The sequence below is a fragment of the Nipponia nippon genome, unplaced genomic scaffold, assembly GCF_047370975.1.
Source record: "Nipponia nippon isolate SJK-2023a ecotype South Korea unplaced genomic scaffold, ASM4737097v1 scaffold_46, whole genome shotgun sequence".
Classification (NCBI taxonomy): Eukaryota; Metazoa; Chordata; class Aves; order Pelecaniformes; family Threskiornithidae; genus Nipponia; species Nipponia nippon.
In genome coordinates, this window is record NW_028262365.1 from 246,323 (window position 1) to 265,935 (window position 19,613).

The 19,613-nt window shown below is 68.0% G+C and overlaps 1 protein-coding gene across 2 annotated transcripts in view; it reads right to left on the reverse strand.

The window, feature by feature from the left end:
- Nucleotides 1–137: 137 nt before the first annotated feature.
- Nucleotides 138–19,613, reverse strand: part of RYR1 (ryanodine receptor 1) — a 61,456-nt gene continuing 41,980 nt past the window's right edge. The window contains exons 67-104 of one of the 2 annotated variants that reach the window (XM_087729612.1): nt 19,227–19,467; nt 18,824–18,911; nt 18,604–18,696; nt 17,918–17,932; nt 17,031–17,201; nt 16,885–16,944; nt 16,288–16,425; nt 15,543–15,655; nt 14,878–14,974; nt 14,692–14,798; nt 14,515–14,566; nt 14,249–14,329; nt 14,074–14,173; nt 13,834–13,913; nt 13,105–13,181; nt 12,828–12,901; nt 12,344–12,361; nt 11,185–11,265; nt 10,846–10,934; nt 9,549–9,677; nt 8,947–9,051; nt 8,303–8,384; nt 6,789–8,134; nt 6,404–6,477; nt 5,757–5,922; nt 5,440–5,526; nt 4,758–4,979; nt 4,019–4,149; nt 3,272–3,314; nt 3,035–3,165; nt 2,885–2,945; nt 2,154–2,300; nt 1,932–2,066; nt 865–1,021; nt 699–763; nt 491–591; nt 365–416; nt 138–253 (exon numbers count right to left, since the gene is read on the reverse strand). In XM_087729612.1, coding sequence (XP_087585738.1) covers nt 158–253; nt 365–416; nt 491–591; nt 699–763; nt 865–1,021; nt 1,932–2,066; nt 2,154–2,300; nt 2,885–2,945; nt 3,035–3,165; nt 3,272–3,314; nt 4,019–4,149; nt 4,758–4,979; nt 5,440–5,526; nt 5,757–5,922; nt 6,404–6,477; nt 6,789–8,134; nt 8,303–8,384; nt 8,947–9,051; nt 9,549–9,677; nt 10,846–10,934; nt 11,185–11,265; nt 12,344–12,361; nt 12,828–12,901; nt 13,105–13,181; nt 13,834–13,913; nt 14,074–14,173; nt 14,249–14,329; nt 14,515–14,566; nt 14,692–14,798; nt 14,878–14,974; nt 15,543–15,655; nt 16,288–16,425; nt 16,885–16,944; nt 17,031–17,201; nt 17,918–17,932; nt 18,604–18,696; nt 18,824–18,911; nt 19,227–19,467 — 5,105 coding nt within the window. In that variant the 3' untranslated portion in view covers nt 138–157. The remainder of the gene's footprint in view (nt 254–364; nt 417–490; nt 592–698; nt 764–864; nt 1,022–1,931; nt 2,067–2,153; nt 2,301–2,884; nt 2,946–3,034; nt 3,166–3,271; nt 3,315–4,018; nt 4,150–4,757; nt 4,980–5,439; nt 5,527–5,756; nt 5,923–6,403; nt 6,478–6,788; nt 8,135–8,302; nt 8,385–8,946; nt 9,052–9,548; nt 9,678–10,845; nt 10,935–11,184; nt 11,266–12,343; nt 12,362–12,827; nt 12,902–13,104; nt 13,182–13,833; nt 13,914–14,073; nt 14,174–14,248; nt 14,330–14,514; nt 14,567–14,691; nt 14,799–14,877; nt 14,975–15,542; nt 15,656–16,287; nt 16,426–16,884; nt 16,945–17,030; nt 17,202–17,917; nt 17,933–18,603; nt 18,697–18,823; nt 18,912–19,226; nt 19,468–19,613) is intronic. The other variant, XM_087729613.1, reaches the window with a different exon arrangement.

The following is a 19,613-nucleotide window of genomic DNA, read 5'->3' on the forward strand; positions in this document are numbered from 1 at the left end:
GGTCTGATGGGGGGGGTCTGATTGGGGGGGTCTGATGGGGGGCAAGAAGGAGGCGGGGGGCAGCAACACTCTGCAGGGTTTATTGGGGGCGGGGGCGAGCGGCCCCCCCCGGGCAGACAAGGCACTTAGAGGGGGGGTCCGGGGGGTGCCGGGGGGGTCACCCCAACTGATCCTCGTACTGCTTGCGGAAGCAGTCGCCGGCGGGGAAGAAATCCCAGCAGCGCTCCTGGTACATCTTCCAGACGTAGGACTCCTGGGGGGGGGGGGTGAAGGCGGGTTGGGGGGGTCAGGGCAGGGACCCCCCCTCCCCGTGGGACCCCCCCCTCCCCGTGGGACCCCCCCTCTGCATCCCCAGCGCTCTCACCTGCCCCGTGTGCTCGGTCTCATCCTTATTGATCAGGTACATGAGGAAGAACCTGGAGGGGGGGCAGCGGTCAGTGGGGGGGGCTGCGGACCCCCTGCCCCCCCCGGACCCCCCCCGGCCCCTCACATGTAGTTGGCCAGGTTGTGCTCCTCCAGCGTGTGGGTCTCGAAGCCGTGGGGCGTCGTGTCGAAGTAGTCGCTCCCGATGCCACAGATGAAGCATTTCGTCTGGGGGGGGTCAGGAGGGGTCGGGGGGGTCAGGGCCGCCCCCCCCCCCCCCCCCAAAGCCGGATCGGGGACCCGGGCGTCCTGTGCCCCCCGGGGGGGTCACTCACCTCCATGTCCTCCTTCACCTGCTCCTGCTGGTCCCGCAGCTCCCCAAAAGCGTCGATGATCAGACCTGGGGAGGGGGGGACACCCAAGGGGGGGGTGTCACCGGGGTGGAGACCCCCCCATCGGCTCCCCACAGCCCCGGGGGGGGGGGGGGGGGGGTGTCCCTACCCTGGATGATGGCCAGGAGGATGACGATGACGAAGAAGAAGAAGGTGATGTCGAAGACGACGCGGTACAGCTCGTAGTCGTCCCCCGCCGGGTCCTCGATCTCGTCCCCGATGCCCCCCCCGGCCCGAACCCCCACGTACATGTGGAACAGGTAGCACTGGGGGGGCACGGGGGGTCAGGGGGCCCTCGGGACCCCCAGCTGCCCCCCAAGGATCCTATCCACCCCCGGAGCCCCAAAACCTTTCCAGGGACCCCCAGGACTCCCCAGAACCACCCCAGACCCCCAGGGACCCTCTGAACCCCCCCGGACCACCCCAGACCCCCCCAGGGACCCTCTGGACTCCCCCGGACCACCCCAGACCCCCCCAGGGACCCTCTGGACACCTCCTGATCCCCAAGGGACCCCTGGATGCCCCCAGGGACCCCAGCTCCATCTCTAAGACACCCCTAGGCCCCCCAAACCATCCCAGAGACCCCCAGCTCCTCCAAAGGGACCCTCTGGAGATCCCCAGGGACCCCCAGAGACCCCTTAGGACCCCTAGGATGTACCCAGGACCATCCCAGACCCCCCAGTTCCCACCAGTGACCCCCAGAGACCCCTGAGGACCCCTAAGACTGTCCCAGGGACCCCTAGGATGCACCCAGGACCATCACAGACCCCCCAGTTCCCACCAGTGACCCCCAGAGACCCCTCGGACTGTCCCAGGGACCCCTTGGATGCCCCTGGGACCAACCCAGACCCCTCAGTTCCCACCAGTGACCCCTCAGGACCCCCCCAGGGACTCCCCGGACCCCCAGAGCCCCACTGGACTCCCCAGGACCCCCTAGGACCACCCCAGGGACCCCATGGATGCTCCCAGGACCACTCCAGCCATCCCAGGGACACCATGGATGCCCCCAGGACCCCGTGGATGCTCCCAGGACCATCCCAGCCATCCCTGGGACCCCCAGGACCACCCCAGGGACCCCGTGGATGCTCCCAGGACCACCCCAGCCATCCCAGGGACCCCTCAGGGTCTCTCGGGTCCCCTGACCCCCCCCCCCCCCGGGCCCCCCACCCCACAGACCGTCATCATGTCGTCGCACTTCATGTCGGGCTCATCCTCATCCTCGCTCTTGTTGTAGAACTTGCGGAAGAAGTTGAAGGCCACCACGGTGTAGAGGTACACGACCACGGCCAGCAGCCCCACCGTCATGGCCAGCTGCGGAGGGACGGGGACGGCGTCAGGGGGGTGTCGTGTCCCGTCCCCCCCCGCCGGCCACCCCCTCCCCACCCAGCCCCCACCCACCTGCTTGCCGTTGTGGGTGACGGAGGAGAGGATGGTGCGCAGGGTCTTCACCCCCATGGCGATGTCCAGGAGGTGGGAGGCGAAGAAGAAGTTGTTGTAGTGGCCCAGCAGGGACATGGCCATGTACCAGGTGAGGTAGAGGAAGGACTGGGGAGGTAAGACAGTGGGGGGTCACCCTGCGGTCTGGTACCCCCATTGCTGGGGGTCCCATACCTCCATCACCCCGGGACCCTCATCGCTCTGGGACCTTCATCGCCCCGAGACCCCCATTCTCCATCGCCCTGGGACCCTCATCGCCCTGGGACCCCCATCTCCATCGCCCTGGGACCCTCATTGCTCTGGGACCCCCATCCCTGTGGGGTCCCAACTCCCATCGCCCTGGGACCTTCATTGCCCCGAGACCCCCATCTCCATCGCCCTGGGACCCCCATCTCCATTGCCCTGGGACCCCCATCCCTGCGGGGTCCCAACTCCCATCACCCCAGGACCCCCGTCACCCTGGGACTCCCATCACGCCGGGACCCCCATCTCCATCATCCTGGGACCCTCATCACCCTGAGACCCCCATCCCTTGGGGGGGGTCCTGTCCCCCATCACCCTGGGACCCCCATCCCTGCAGGATCCCAGACCCCCATCATCACCCTGGGACCCTCACCCCCATCATCTCAGGAACCTCATCACCCTGGGACCCCCCCCATCACCCTGGGACCCCCCCCGAGCCCCCCACTCACGTTGTCGGTGAAGATGACCCCGAACTTCCAGATCTGGTACCTGATGTCGATGGACGTGATCCTGGCGGAGGGGGGGGGGAAAGGGGGTGAGGATGCAGGGGGGACCCCCAGAAGGGGGCCGAGCCCCCCCGGGCAGGCCCCCGCACCCACCAGGTGAGGAGGGAGCTGTCGGGGGGGGGCTTCCTCTCCCCCTGCGCCCCGATCTCCAGGCTGGCCAGCTCCATCCCCAGCAGCTCGGCGATGCGCTCCCGGCCGTAGATGTCCCCGTACTTCTCCAGCACCTGGGGGGGGGACACACACACGGTCGGGGGGGGGACACACACACACGGTCAGGGTATGGCCCCCTCCAGTGTCCCCCCGCCCGGGGGCTGCGGGACCCCACCTCACCTTCCTCTTGACGAACTTGTCCCAGTAGTTGCTGGGGAAGGACCTGAGGGGACAGGTGGGTCGGGGGGGGGCTGTGTCCCCCGTCGTCCCCCCCCAGCAGCCACATCTGGCCCGGGGGGGGGGGGCAGGGACCCCCAGCTGGTCCCAGTGGTCCCCCAGGACTCCCATACTGGGCACTGAGCACCAGGAGGTCCCCTTGCCCCCCCAGACCCCCCCATACTGGGCGTTGAGCACCAGTCGGTCCCACTGGCCCCCCCCGAACCCCCCAGGGACCCCTGTACTGGGCGTTGAGCACCAGTCAGTCCCACTGGCCCCCCCAGGACCCCTGTACTGGGCGTTGAGCACCAGTCAGTCCCACTGCCCCCCCAGGACCCCCGTACTGGGTGTTGAGCACCAGTCAGTCCCACTCGCCCCCCCAGAACCCCCCAGGACCCCCCCCAGAGACCCCCCGGGAACCCCGTACTGGGCGTTGAGCACCAGTCGGTCCCACTCGCCCCCCTGAACCCCCCAGGACCCCCCTGGGACCCCCGTACTGAGCGTTGAGCACCAGTCGGTCCCACTGGCCCCCCCCAGGACCCCCCAGGGACCCCCCAGGACCCCCGGACTGGGCGGGGAGCACCACTCGGTCCCACTGGCCCCCCAGAACCCCCCAGGACCCCCCTGGGACCCCCGTACTGAGCGTTGAGCACCAGTCGGTCCCACTGGCCCCCCCCAGGACCCCCCAGGGACCCCCCAGGACCCCCGTACTGGGCGTTGAGCACCAGTCGGTCCCACTGGCCCTTGACGTCGTCATCGGGCGGCTGCTCGGTGATGTAGAGCCCCGAGAACTCCAGGCGCCGGGCCACCTCCTTCTCCCGCTTGAAGATCACCAGGGGGATCTGGGGACAGGGGGGGACAGCGGCGGGGTCGGGGGGACGGGGACAGGGTTAGAGAGGGACAGGGGGACAGAGGGACATAGGGGGACATGAGGACAGGGTTTCGGGGGACAGGGGGACATGGGAGGACACGGGGACAGGATTAGAGGGGATGGGGGGACATAGGGGGACATGAGGACAGGGTTTGGGGGGACGGGGGGACATGGGAGGACACGGGGACAGGATTAGAGGGGATGGGGGACATGGAAACAGGGTTTGGGGGGACAGGGGGACATGGGGGGACACAGGGACAGGATTAGGGGGACGGGGGGACATAGGGGGACATGAGGACAGGGTTTGGGGGGACGGGGGGACATGGGGGGACAGGGGGACAGGGTCAGAGGGGATGGGGGGACAGGGGGACAGGGGGACAGGGTTGGGGGGGACGGGGACAGAGCCCAGGCCTGGGGTCAGCAGGACCTGGGGGTGTGGCCAGGCAGAAGAGGGCGTGACCAACCAGGGCGGGGCAGCGTAAACGGGTGTGGCACCATAAACGGGCATGGTCAGGGCTGGGGCGTGGCGGGGGGGGCGTGGCCGGGGGCGTGGCCGGGGCGTGGCGTGGCCGGGCGCACCTTGAGGCAGTTGTAGCCGATGATGCAGAGGAAGGCGACGAGGGTGTGGGCCAGGGCCAGCCCCTGCAGCGCCGGCTGCATGTAGCCCGTGCTCTCCTCCAAGAAGTAGTAGACGACGCTCTCCTCCCCGGCCTCCTCGTCCCCCCCGGCCTCCTCGGCCACCGCCGCCGCCAGCCCCGAGCCCTCCGCCTCCTCCTCTGCGCCCGGAGGGTGCTCCGACACCTGGGGGGGCCGGGAGCCTCTGCGGACCTGAGCGTCCTGGTGCCCAGCGCCCCAGCCTGCGGACCCCACGGATCCCCCCCAGGACCCAGGGTGCCCCCACCCTGTGCCATGCCCCCCTCAGGGACCCAGGGGTCCCTTACCTTGTCCAATACCCCCCCCATGGGGTCCCAGGGGTCTGGGGTGCCCCCACCTCCCCCATGGAGTCCCAGGGGTCTGGGGTGCCCCTGCTCTATCCCGTACCCCCCTGTCTATGGAGACCCAGGGGTCTGGGGTGCCCCCACCCCATCCCATACCCCCTCCATGGGGACCCATGGGTCTGGGGTGCCCTCACCCCATCCCATAGCCCCTCTATGAGGTCCCAGGGGCCTGCGGTGTCCCCACTCCGTCCCACCCCCTCGCCATGGGGTCCCAGGGGTCTGGGGTGCCCCCACCCCATCCCGTACCCCCCAGGGACCCAGACCTTGTAGAAGAGGAGGATGAAGTTGATGGCGAAGGCGAGGAAGAGCGCCAGGAACCGCAGGTTGTAGAAGTTCCTGGACAGGTAGTTCTGCACCGGGGGGGACACGCTCAGGGTTGGGGGGCCCAGCCCCAGGACCCCCCTGAGCACCCACCCAGGGTCCATCCCCACTGATGGGGGTCCCATTGCCCCCCCCCCCCCCCCCAGCTGCCTCCCCAGGGATGGGGATCCCGGTGCCTGGCTTGCCCACGGGGAGGGGGTCCCGGTGCTCAGGCAATGGGGGTCCCGGCCCCTCCCTGGCCCCCCTGGCCCCCCCATACCAGGAATTTGACCCTCTGGACCTCCAGCTCAGCCCAGAACTCAAAGGCTCCCTCAGCCGGCGGCTCCTTGCGCTCCCGGGGGACTGATTTCCTCCTCTTCTCGGGGGCCCTGGGCTCGGGCCCCCCCTCGGCCCCCTCCGCCCCGGCCTTCTCCCCATTCTCCGTGCTGGGAGCAAGGGTGCTGCCTGGGTGGGGGCCTCCAGCGGGACCCTCCGCCCTTCCCACAGCCCCCCACTGGGGCCATGGACCCACCCCACAGCCCCAACGGGGCCATGCAACACCCAATGGGGCCACGCAACACCCCACAGCCCCAACAGGACCATATAACCACCCAATAGCCCCAACAGGGCCACGCAACACCCAACAGGGTCATGGACCCGCCCCACATTCCCAACGGGGCCATGCAACACCCAGTGAGGCCACACAAAATGCAACGGGGCCATATAACCACCCCATAGCTCCGATGGGGCCACGCAACACCCAACAGGGTCATGCAACACCCAACGGGGTCATGGACCCACCCACAGCCCCAGTGGGGCCATGCAACACCCAACAGGGCCATATAACCACCCCGTAGCCCCACTGGGGCCATGGACCCCCCCAATGGGGCCATGCCCGCCCCCGCGGGGCCCCGGCCCCCCACTCACTCAGCTTTCTCCGCCTCGCCCGCTGGCTCCTCTTCCTTCTGCGGCTCCTCCTCCACCACCTCCTCCCCATCCTCCTGCAGTGGGAGCCAGGATCAGGCCCGGGGGGGCACGGACTGGACCCCCCCAAAGCCCCGCTAGGGCTGGCCATGCCCACAGGGAGCAGAAACCAGGGGCTGGGGACCCCCACTCTGCTCCCCACTGCTGGGAGGGACCCCAGGGTCCTGCCCCCCATAGGGACCCCTCCCCAGCATCCTACCCCCCATAGGGGACCCCTGCGGTCCTCCACCCCCATAGAGACCCCCAGCACCCTGCCCACCCCCCACAGGGACCCCGAGCATCCCCTCCCCATAGGACCCCCCCCACCGAGCCCCCATCGGCCACCTACCCCAATCTTCCTCCGGAGGATGGGGGTGCCCTCGGGGGTGGGGGGCTCGGCGGTGGCAGGCTCCCCGATGTCCCCCAGCCCCCCGGGGGCGTCGGGGGCTGCCAGTCGATAGTGCCCAGGCTCCTTGCGCACCCCGAAAGCTGCCACCGGTGACGCCACCGCCGCCTGTTGTTGTTCCTCCTCCTCCTCCTCGGGGGGCTGCGGCAGGAGGGGTGCGGGCGGGGGGACGGGATCTTGGGGACCCCCCTCCTCTCCCCCTGTGCCCCCCACGGCCTCGCCGCCCCCCACGGCATCCTGAGTGGGGTCGGGCATGCTGGCCAGCAGCTCGGCCAGGGCCAGGTGCTTCGCCCCCTCCACCAGCCCCCCTCCGAAAAGGGAGGTCCAGGCCAGGCGCCCCACGGCCCCCAGCACCCCCCAGCCCCCCAGCAGCCCCCCCAGCATCGCCCGGCCGGCGGCCGCCCCTGCCGCCCACGCCAGCTCCCGACCCGGCCGTCGTCGCAACCGTCGCAACCGTCGCCGCCAAGTTTGGGGGGACCCCAACAAACGTCGCAGCCCCCCGGCCCCCGCCAGCAGCTCCCCGAAAGCCGAGGCGGGTTCAGCAGGTGGCGGGGGGCCGGTGGGGTCGGGGGTTTCTTCTTCCTCCTCCTGCTCCTCATCCTCCCCTCCTTCCCGAGAGGATTCCTCCTCGGAGAGGCGGGAAGCGATCTGCATCTCGAAGATGGTGTCCTCGCAGAAGTTGACGAAGAGCTCCATCTTCTCGGCCTCCCCCCCCTCGTTGACCACGTCGAAGATGAACTGACGCTTGGACTCCTTCACTTGGGGCATCTCCCACTGCGCCTTGTTGGCGGCGCTGATCTCGAAGTAGAGGCGTTCGATCCGTCGAGCCGCTCCCATGATCTCAATCCGTCCCAAGAAAGGACGGAAATACTCCAGGATGCTGGCTGCCTGCTCCAAGAAGGTCCGGAGACGTTGGTCGTGGGGAACGTGCTCCGAGAGGTTGGTGAGGAGCACAGCTACGTTGAAGCCGATGTCGCGAGCAGGTTCTTGGAAGCGACCGGCGAAGGCTTCCACGTCGATCATCTCGTTCTCATCCGCCTCGGAGCAGGAGAGGAGGAACTGGATCTCAGCGGGTTCATATTGCTTCTGGCTGTCCATCGCCTTCTGGAAGTCCTTCTTGGAGATGAGTCCTCGCGGGTCTGAGACGTAGTCACGGAAGGCGTCCGAGGCCACGATGTCCCGCAGCTTCAGGAACATGTCGAAGAACTTGAGGATCATGGTGACGTTGCTGGAGGACTCCACCAGCATGTCCACCATCTGCCGGGCGATGGTCCCGTTCACCACGTTGCCTGTGGAGGGGAGGGGGGTCCCGTCAGGTCTGGGGGTGCTGTGGGGACAGCCCCAGTGGCTGGGGACAGTGAGGACACCCCAGATGGCAGGGGGACCCTGGGTGACGCTGGGACACCCACGGCAGCAGAGGGGTCCTGGACGCCCCGGGGGGGACAAGGGGACCCCACCTTCCAGCAGGGACAGCAGCATCACCACCATGTCCTTCTGCAGGTCCAGCAGCTCCTTCAGCAGCCCAATCTGGCTGGAGTCCTGGGGGGGGACACGACACAACGGGGGGGACACCATGAGCCCGAGGTGGCCCCCCGCCATGCCGTGACCCCCACCACGGCCCCGGACCCCCTTACCTGGGGGCATGACCCGCTCCAGCACCGCTCCTCGCGCCACGAGACAGAGGGTGGGTGGTGGCCCCCCAAACTCACGCGCGACCCAAGCAAGGGGGGTCTGGGGGGGGCTTTGCCATGCCGGGGGAGGGGGGTTAGCAAGGCCATGCAGTGCTGGGGAGGGGGACGGGGCGGGGGGGCTCGGCGGGTGCTTACGCCTATCCGCGGTCCCGGCGTTTGGCCCATCTGGTGGCAGCGGGGCGGAAAGGTCCGTCAGAGCCAGCTCGGGGGGTCCCCCCCCAAACTGGGGGGTCCTTAGGGTGCCCCGGGGCCAACGGGATGGGTTGGGGGGTCGTGGGGGGGCTGCTGATGCCACTGGGGACCTGGGTGTCCCCAACCCTCCCCCCCTTGGGGACAGCAAGGAGGGGGCAGCAGGTTAGTAGGGGATGTGGGGGGGCTCCCAGTACTCCCAGTGCCCTCCCAGTGCCCACCTGGGCCAGCTTCTTCATCATGTGGGCGAAGACGTGGAGGAAGCCGACGACAGCGTCCCAGAGGCGGCTGTGGGCCAGGCTCTGCTGGTTTCCCGTGCAGGGACCCTGCGGGCGGCAGGCGCTGGCACTGCGGGCCCCGGGGACCCCCAGAGACCCCATGGGGACCCCTGGGGACAATGGGAACCCCGGGGAGTCCTGGGACCCCCCCAGGGAACATCAGGAACACTGGGATCCCTGGGACATTGGGGCTCTTGGGCACCCTGGGGACATCAGGACCCCTTAGGCACTGGGGTCTTCTCCCAGGGACTTCAGGACCCCCAGGGGACCCCCAGGGACATCAGAGTCCTTGGGAACCTCCCAAGGACATGGGGACTCCTTGGACACTGGGGTCCTTGGGGACTTCCCAGGGACATCAGGACCCCCAGAGACACCGGGGTCCTTGGGGACCTCCCAGGAACATGCAGGGACACCAGGATCCCCAGGACACCAAGACTCCTGGGGACCCCAAGGATCTTGGACCCCCAGGGACATCGTGGGGGGCTGCGGGGTCCATCCCACCTGGCTGTGCTCGGTGAGGGGCCACGGGGGCTCGGGGGGCTCACCTGGATGTACTCGGTCAGGCTGTTGAAGACCTGCTTGGCCACGGCCATGGCCTTGGAGAAGTTACGCTTCCCCTGCTCGTCGATCACGTCCTTCCCCGAGTAGTACCAGTAGAAGTCGCTGATAGACTCCTGCCACCAGATGGGCACCATCAGCGGCGGGGGGACGGGGACACGGGGACCACCGGCAGCACGGGGACATGGGGATGGGGACGTGGGGACCACAAACAGCACAAGGACGCAGGGATGGGGACGTGGGGACCACCGGCAGCATGGGGACATGGGGATGGGGACGTGGGGACCACGAACAGCACAAGGACGCAGGGATGGGGACGTGGGGACCACCGGCAGCATGGGGACACGGGGATGGGGACATGGGGACCACCGGCAGCATGGGGACACAGGGATGGGGATGTGGGGACCACGAACAGCACAAGGACGCAGGGATGGGGACGTGGGGACCACCGGCAGCATGGGGACACAGGGATGGGGATGTGGGGACCACGAACAGCACAAGGACGCAGGGATGGGGACGTGGGGACCACCGGCAGCATGGGGACATGGGGATGGGGACGTGGGGACCACGAACAGCACAAGGACGCAGGGATGGGGACGTGGGGACCACCGGCAGCATGGGGACACGGGGATGGGGACATGGGGACCACCGGCAGCATGGGGACACGGGGATGGGGACATGGGGACCACCGGCAGCATGGGGACACGGGGATGGGGACATGGGGACCACCGGCAGCATGGGGACACAGGGATGGGGATGTGGGGACCACAAACAGCACAAGGATGCAGGAATGGGGACGTGGGGACCACCGGCAGCACGGGGACATGGGGATGGGGACGTGGGGACCACTGGCAACACGGGGACACGGGGATGGAGGCATGGAGACCACCAGCAGCACGAGGACACAGGAATGGGGACATGGGGACCACCGGCAGCACGAGGACACAGGAATGGGGACATGGGGACCACTGGCAGCACGAGGACACGGGGATGGGGGCATGGAGACCACCAGCAGCACGAGGACACAGGAATGGGGACATGGGGACCACCGGCAGCACAGGGACATGGGGACACGGGGATGGTTGGGGAGCCAGAGGGGGACGTGGGACAGAGCAGGGCAAGGGGACGTGGGTCAGGGATGGGGATGAGGGACGTGGGTCAGGGAAGGTGGGATGGGGTTGGGGCTGGGGCAGAGCCGTGGGGTGTGGGTCAGGGACAGGGACTGGGGACGGATCCAGGCTGGAGGCCACGGTGTGGGGCTGGGGGTGCCGTGGGGCCGGGTACCTGCAGGCGCAGCAGGTAGTCCACGGTGCAGATGATGATGTTGATGGTGGTCGTGTTCCCTGTCTGGGTGCGCAGGTAGTTCTGGAAATCTGGAGGTGGGGAACGGGGTGAGACCCCACAGCCACCCCACGCCTGCCCCATGGCCCCCGCGGCCACCACCACAGCCACCCTGTGGCCCCCACGGCCACCCCGTAGCCCCTCCTGCTCCGTAGCTCCTTCTGCCCTATGGTCCTTCAAAGCCCCTTCCCCACCCCAGAGACCCCCAAAACCCCCTTGTGCCCCCACGCCCCCGTGTCCCCACACCCCCTGTCCCCCCCGTGTCCCCCTGTGTCCCCTCACCGTTGTTGTGCCCCTCGCACAGCAGCTGGAGCAGCCGGAAGAGATCTTGCGTGAACTCGTCGTCCGACATCACCTTCTCCCCTGGGGGGGACGGGGACAGGGTCACACGGGGACAACACCAGGGTCACATGAGGTCACGGGTGGCCAAGGCCAGGCCATGCCGGGGGGGCCACAGGGTGACATCCCGGGGTGGTGTGAGGACACGCTGCAGTGGCACGGGGACAGCCCGGGGTGACAGCGACACATCAAGGTAGCACAGGGACACCCCAGGGTGGCACGGGGATACCCCAGGGTGGCATTGGGACATCCCGGGGCAGCACAGGGACACCCTAGGGTGGCACAGGGACACCCCAGGGTGGCACAGGGATACCCCAGGGTGGCATGGGGACACCCCAGGGTGGCACGGGGACATCCCGGGGCAGCACAGGGACACCCCAGGGTGGCCTTGGGACACCCCAGGGTGGCGGGGGGTTAGCATGGGGAGGGGGCAGCCAGCGGGGCGAGGGGTCAGGGATGAGCGGGGACAGGCATGCTGTGGGGACGCCGTCGGGGTGGCAGCCAGGGGACATGGGGACATGCCGTGGGACCCGATCCTGCTCTGGGGACAGGGCATGGGGCGGCCATGTCGGTGCCACCCTCCTCCAGCACCCCTCAGCCCGGAGACCCTACAATAACACCCCCCCCAGCCCTATAGACCCTGCAATAACACCCTATAGACCCTGCAATAACATCCCCAGTCCTATAGACCCTACAATAGCACCCTATAGACCCTACAATACCGCCCCCAGCCCTATAGACCCTGCAATAACACCCTATAGACCCTGCAATAACATCCCCAGTCATATAGACCCTACAACAACTCACCCCAGCCCTATAGACCCTATAATAGCACCCTATAGACCCTACAATAACCCCCCCAGCCCTATAGACCCTATAATAGCACCCTATAGACCCTACGATACCCCCCCAGCCCTATAGACCCTACAATAGCACCCTATAGACCCTACAATAACTTCCCCAGCCCTATAGACCATACCATACCCCCCAGCCCTATAGTCTCTATATAACCCCCCAGCCCTATAGACCCTACCATACCCCCAGCCCTATAGACTCTATATAACCCCCCAGCCCTGTAGCCCCTACGATAACGAGTATTTACCGTTCTCACGGCTGATGACTGTCACCAGGAGCCGGGATGGGGAGAGAAGGGGAGAGAGGAGGTGAGTGGGGGGGGATGAGGGGGTTTGGGGAGTCATTAGGGATGGGGGGAGGATAGGGGCTTGGGGGGTCATTAGGGATGGGGGGGTCATTAGGGATAGGGTGGGCATTAGGGCAGGGGGGGTCATTAGGGCAGGGGAGGTCATTAGGGTTTTGGGGGGTCATTAGGGCTTGGGGGGTGTTAAGGGCACAGAAGAGTATCAGGGCTACAGGGGGCACTACGGCTGCAGGGGGGGCATTAGGGACCCGGGGGGGGGGCATTAGGGGCTCAGAGCCACATTAATAGCCAGGGCTCAGGGGGAGCAGCGCAGCGGGACGGGGGGCGCAGGACAGGGACCCCCCCAGTGGCAGCCTCCCCCCATCCCATGGGGCAGCAGCAATAGCGGGGGGCCCGGGGGGGACCTGGGCAGGGCCCCCCCACTCACTCGTCCCCTCCTCCGTCACCATGCCCAGCCCCTCCGCCTTGTTCTGCCGCTCGAAGGCGTTGAGGTCCAGGACGCTGCGGGGACACGGCGGCGTCAAGATGGGGCCCCCCAAAACCCTTCCAGGACCTCCCCGGCTGGGCCCGGCCCCTCCCTGGGGGTCCTGAAGCTCTTGGGGACCCCCCCATGGGGGACACCCCAATGCCCTGAACCCATGGGGGGACCTCAATACCCGGGGGGGACCCCGGTACCCAGGGGGGGACCCCAACCCATGCGTCACCTGCAGGTCTGCATCAGGGCCTGGACGCTCTGGAAGAACCCAACCTCCCGCTTCTCCTTCAGGTAGTCCAGCATTTTCTGGGGGGGGACAGATGGGCGTGGCCACCGGCACGGGGACATGGCCACTGGCACAGGGACACAGCCACCAGCACAGGGACACAGCCACCCAGACATGGCCACTGGCATGGGGGCACAGGCACCGGTGCGGGGACATGGCCACCGGCATGGGGACAAGGCCACTGGCACAGGGACACAGCCACCAGCACGGGGACATGGCCACCGGCATGGGGACACGGGCACCCAGACATGGCCACTGGCACGGGGACACAGGCACCGGTGTGGGGACATGGCCACCGGCACGGGGGCATGGGCACCCGGACATGGCCACTACCATGGGGACACAGGCACTGGTGCGGGGACATGGGGACATGGGCACCCGGACATGGCCACTGGCATGGGGGACACAGGCACCGGTACGTGGACACGGCCACCGGCATGGGGACACAGGCACTGGTGCGGGGACATGGCCACCGGCATGGACACACGGCCACCAGCATGGGGACACAGGCACCCGGACGTGGCCGCTGGCATGGGGACAGACACTCGTGCAGACACACGGACATGTGACACACGTGCTGGGATGGGCGCCCCCATGCACGCTCCCAATGATGCAGCCCCATGCACGGACACGGGGACAGACGGACACGGGGACAGACGGATGCCCTCCTACCTGCTGCACCTCGGCGTTGCCCCCGTTGAGGATGGAGATGCCCAACTTGAGGGTGGAGGACACCATGTCGCCCCGCTCCCCTGCCGAGGCCGCGCACCGTCACCGCAGCCCCGTGCGAGGCGGGGGGCTCACCGAGAACCCCCCCCGTGCGAGGCGGGGGGCTGGCACGAGGACCCCCCGTGCGAGGTGGGGGGCTCACTGAGGACCCCCCCCATGTGAGGGGCTCCCCGGGGGTCTCACCCTTGCAGGCGCTGATCATCTGCAGCACCATCTCGGCCGCCCCCCGCGTGTGCAGCCGGGCTTGCTGGTACAGCAGCTTCTGCTTCTCCATCTCCTTCTCCTGGGGGGGCCAGGGGGGTCAGGGGGGCCAGGGGGGTCACAGGGGTTGGGGGGCTCAGGGTGCCCCCGCACCCACCTCGAATGAGTCCTCGGCTTCTTCCTCCTCCTTCTCCTCCTCCTTCTTCTCCTCCTCTTCCCCTTCCTCGATGTGGCAGCTCTGGGGGGGGACAATTTGAGGGTCCCCGGTTGAGCCCCCCCAGCACCACCCCGGGGGCCCCCCACAATCCCTGGGGACCCCCCCCAGCCCCTGCAGCCCCCCCCCTCAAGCAGGGCCAGGCCCCCGCCCCACGCCGGGGCCCCGGGGCTGGGGGGTTTGGGGGGACACGGGGGGACAGGACCCACCTTGGCCATGATGCCAGCGTACGCCATGTACAAATGATCCTTCTCCAACTTACTGCGGGACGGGGAGGCACGGCTCAGAGGGGGGCACCGGGACCCCCCCACGGGGGCACCCAGGCGTGCGGGTGCCCCCCACCCTCGCCCTGGGGGGACCCAGGCGTCCGGGTGCCCCCTCCCCACCTCTTCTCCGTCAGCGCCGTCCGGCTGAAGTGCAGGATGAGCTGGTGCAGGGGGTCTGGCTTCTTGTCCTGCTCCTCTTCCTCCTCCTCCTCTTCCTCCCCCGATTTCTGCCTCAGCCACCACCGCAGGGCTCAGCCGGGGGTCCCGAGGCAGAGACCCCCCCCGGCCCGGGCGGCCCCCGCTCACCGAGAGGTCGTTGATCATGCGGTCTTCGAAGGGATGCTCCTCGGGCACCAGCCAGGAGAGCTTGTACGCCTCCAGGAACATGTTACAGGCCCGGTGCCTGCGGGACGGGGGGATGGTGACGGGGGTCCCAGTCCCGGGGGGAGGGGGCTGGGGGCCCACCCAGGAGGCACCCCCTTGTCCCCAGGGGCTCCCACAGGCTCTCGAGGGGTTCCCAGTTACCCGCAGTTGTCCCCAGGTGTTCCCAGAGGCTCCCGAGGGGTTCCCAGTTACTCCCAGTTGCCCCCAACAGGGTTCTTGGTTGCCCTCAGTGGTTCCCAGTTACCCGCAGTTGTCCCCAGGGGCCCCCAGAGGCTCTCAAAGGATTCCCAGTTACTCCCAGTTGCCCCCAGCATGGTTCTTGGTTGCCCTCAGGGGTTCCCAGCTGCCTCCAGCAGCTCCCAGTTGCCCCCAGGAGCTCCCCAGTTGCCTCCACAAGGGTCTGGGATATTCCCAGTTGCCCCTAAGGGATTACTGGTTGCCCCCACGGGCTTTCCAGTTGCCCCAGGGGTTCCCATGGCATTCCCCGTTGCCCCCACAGGCTCCCCCAGTGGTCCCAGTCACCCCCAGGAGGTCTCAGGGGGTTCAGACCACCCCCCCGGCAGCTCCCAGTCCCTCCCAGTGCCCACCTGGGCAGGTTGTAGAGGGGCGTCATGCGGAAGCAGGCGACCACGGCGCGGCGGCGCTGCTTGGAGAGCAGCTTGTGCCACACCGCCTTCTTGGACTTGTAGGGGTGCTCCGTCTGGGGGGGCGTCACCTCAGCACCCCCGGAGCGTCCCAGGCACCCCCAGAGCATCCCGGGGACCCCCCAGGCACCCCCAGAGCATCCCAGGGACCCCCAGAGCATCCCAAGGACCCCCCAAACCCCTGGAGCATCCCAGGGACCCCCAAAGCGCCCCCAGAGCATCCCAGGAGCCCCCCAAACCCCTGGAGCATCCCAGGGACCCCCAAAGCACCCCCAGAGCATCCTGGGGAACCCCCAAACCCCTGGAGCATCCCAGGGACCCCCAAAGCGCCCCCAGAGCATCCCAGGAGCCCCCAGAGCATCCCAGGGACCTCTCAAACCCCCGGAGCATCCCTGGGACCCCCAAAACACCCCCAGAGCATCCCAGGGACCCCTCAAACCCCCGGAGCATCCCAGGGACCCCCCATGGCACCCCTGGAGCACACCATGCTCCCCCCAAGACTCTTGAGAACCCCAGAGCCCCCCAGGGATCCCAAAAGTACCTTGGCTCCCCCAGAGCCCCCTGAGCCCCCAGGACCCCGACCTGCTCGAGGCCATGGGGCACGGCCAATACCCCCTGCACCCCAGGGACCCCCCAGGCCCCCCCTGGAGCACCTCAGGAGCATCTGGGGACCCCCAGGACCCCCGACCTGCTCGAGGTGGTAGAGCACGGCCGACACCTCCTGCACCCTCCGGACGATCTTCTCGGGGCTGTCGGAGTCCTCGGCCTTGCCGGCCATCTCGCGGTACAGGGCCATCTGCCACCGCATGGAGGAGTTGTTCTCGCACTGGGGACACAGGGGACACGGTGACCACGGGGACGTGGCGGGGCACACGGGGGTACAGGCACCGTGATGACCACAAGGACCATGGGGGAACGTGGGGACCATGGGGATACAGGCACCGTGATGACCATGGGGATGTGGGGACCACAAGGACCATGAAGACGTGGGGATGCAGGCATCGTGATGACCATGAGGACACGGTGGGGGACATGGGGACCACGGGGACACAGCGGGGCACATGAGGATACGGGCATCGTGGGGACATAGGGACCATGAGGACACAGTGGGGACCACGAGGACCACAGGGGTCCAGGCACCGTGCTGGCCATGGAGACATGGGGACCACAGGGAGAGATGGTGGGGACCGTGGGGATACAGGCACCACAAGGATGTGGGGACCACGGGGATGTGGGGGGGACACAGTGGCGACAGGGGGGACATGGTGGGGACGGGCCACCTCACCTTGCCCTGCAGGTGCAGGTTGTTGTTGAGGAACTCCCGCACCTCCTCGTCCGTGTCCTTCTGCAGGGGGGGGATGTGACAGGGCCAGGTCAGGGGCTGTCCCCAACGCCGGGGGCTGTGCCCAGCCCCACCGCCCCGCCACCCACCAGGGCGTAGCGGCCCTTGGCCAGGCTGATGAGCTCTTGGTCGGTGGGCGAGCACATGTTGAGGCCGATGGGCAGCATCTTCTTCAGGGTGGCGACGATGAGGGAGGTGTGGATGGAGTACCGGTCCCCTCGGCGCTTCTTCTTCGTCCGCTCCTGCTCCGAGCCACCCCCCTGCGGGGACAGGGACGGGGGCGTCAGGGCCACCACCCCAGGCCAGGGTATGGGGGTGTCAGGGACAGGACCCCAATGTCACAGGGATAGGGACATCAGTGGCAGGACCACCATGCCATAAGGGCCATCAGCACCAGGACCCCCATGCCACAGGGACAGGGACATCGGTGTCCCCCATAAGGATGGGGACATCAGTGCTGGGACCCCCGTGCTACAGGGGTGGGGACATCAGCACCAGGACCCCTGTACCACAGGGCCTGAGGACATCAGGGACAGGACCCTGGTGCCACACAGCTCCAGAGGTCCCAGATGTAGCCCTGTGGGGCAGGACCCCGGGGTGCCCTTGGGGGTCCCAGCCGTGGTGACCCCAAAGAGCAGGACCCTGGGGGGGTCCCGGGGGTCCCAGCCATGGTGGCCACACAGAGCAGGACCCTGGGGTCCCAGCCATGGTAGCCCCAAAGAGCAGGACCCTGGGGGGGATCCCGGGGGTCCCAGCCGTGGTGGCCACACGGAGCAGGACCCTGGACAGGTCCCGGGGGTCCCAGCCGTGGTGGTCCCGTAGAGGAGGACCCTGGGGTCCCAGCCATGGTGGCCCCAAAGAGCAGGACCCTGGAGAGTCCTGGGGGTCCCGGCCGTGGTGGCCCCGAGGAGCAGGACCCCAGGGTGGGGGCCAGGGTCCCTGGGGCCCCCTCCCCACGCAGCGTGGCCCCGCTAACCTGGCCGTCTCCGGACTAGGTGCCAGCACCCGCAGCCAAGGGCAGGAGAGAAGAGACAGCGTTAGGTCCCCGTCCCCATGTCCCTGGGGGCGGACGCGGGGGGCTTGGGGAGCCGGGTGGCGGGGAGGGACGGAGACCCCTGGGAAAGGCGGGGTTGGGGGGCAGCGGGTGGGTGGGAGGGATGGAGATGCCTGGATCTGGGGGGGTTGGGGGGCTGAGGGTGCCAGGCAGACTGGGGGAGGTTGGGAGGGATGGAGATGCCCGGGTTTGGGGGTACCAGGTGGGTTTGGGGTGCTTTAGGGGTACCAGGGGTGCTGAGGGTACCAGGTGGGTCAGGAGGGATGGAGATGCCTGGGTTTGGGGGGGCTTTGGGGGAGGTTGGAGGTCCCAGGTGGGTTTGGGGGGGGTTTGAGGGTACCAGGTGGGTCGGAAGGGATGGAGATGCCCAGGTTTGGGGGTACCAGGTGGGTTTTGGGGTGCTTTAGTGGTACCAGGGTGCTGGGGGTACCAGGGAGGTTGGGAGGGATGGGGACCCCTGCACAAGCTGGGGACGGGGGGAACAGCCAGACTTGGGGAGGGATGGACACCCCCCAGCCATGGGATTGGGGTGCAGGATAAGGGGTCTGGGGGTGCCAGGCAGGAGGTCGGGGTGCAGCCAGGGGTTGCGTTCCCCCCCCCCCCCCCACCTTGGCCATCTTGCTCTTGCTGTCGGCGGTGAGGAAGGACATGTTGTTGATCTCGTTCTGTACCACGAAGTTCTGCTCCTCACGCTTGAAGTTCTGCCGGGGGGGGACATGGGCCTGAGCGACCCCCAGCCTGGGACCCCCCCCAGGTCCCCCGTACCCCCAACCCCCAGCCCCTCCAGGCACCACTGTCCCCCCCGCGTCCCCAGTGCCCCCCACTCACATGGGACTTGGACCAGTAGATGAAGACCTCCCCGACCATGCGGAACAGCTCCTCTGCGTCCTCGTTGGGCTCCGTCAGCCACTTGGCCCTGCCGGTCCCATGGCCACCATCAGTGGGTCCCCGTGGCCACCATCAGTGGGTCCCCAGGGTCATCATCAGGGGATGTCCGTGGCCACCATCAGTGGGTGCCCATGGCCACCATCAGTGGGTCCCCAGGGTCACCATCATTGGTTCAAATGGCCACCATCAGTGGGTCCCCGTGGCCACCATCAGGGGATGTCCACGCCCCCCAGTTTTGTCCCACGCCTTCTCCTTGGCTCCACCATGGGTGGGCCATGGTTCCCAAGGGATGCTCCTCAGCATCCTCACGTCCCCATGGCCACGTCCCCTCTGCCCCCCTCACCGGCTGTTGTCCACGTAGCGGATGAGCAGGGGGTAGAGCGCGTAGAGGTCGCGGCAGAGGACGGAGAACTCGTCGCGGATGAGCAGCTCAGCGTCCTCCCCCTCCGTCTTGGCCTCCATGCGGAGCTGCTCCTCCTCGGCCACCACCTTGCCCGCCCGCTTCTTCAGCTTCTCCATGGTGGGGATAAAGTGGGAGCGCAGCAGCTCCGGCTTCGCCTTGCTGACGATGGGCTGGGCGAACACTGCGGGGACGGGGACAGGGGGCTGCAGCCGAGGGACCCACCCGGGGCCACCAGCATGACCCCTATACCTGCCCAGGGCCACCAGCACCATCCCAGGACCCACCCAGGGCCACCAGCATCACCTGGGGACCAATCATGGCCACTAA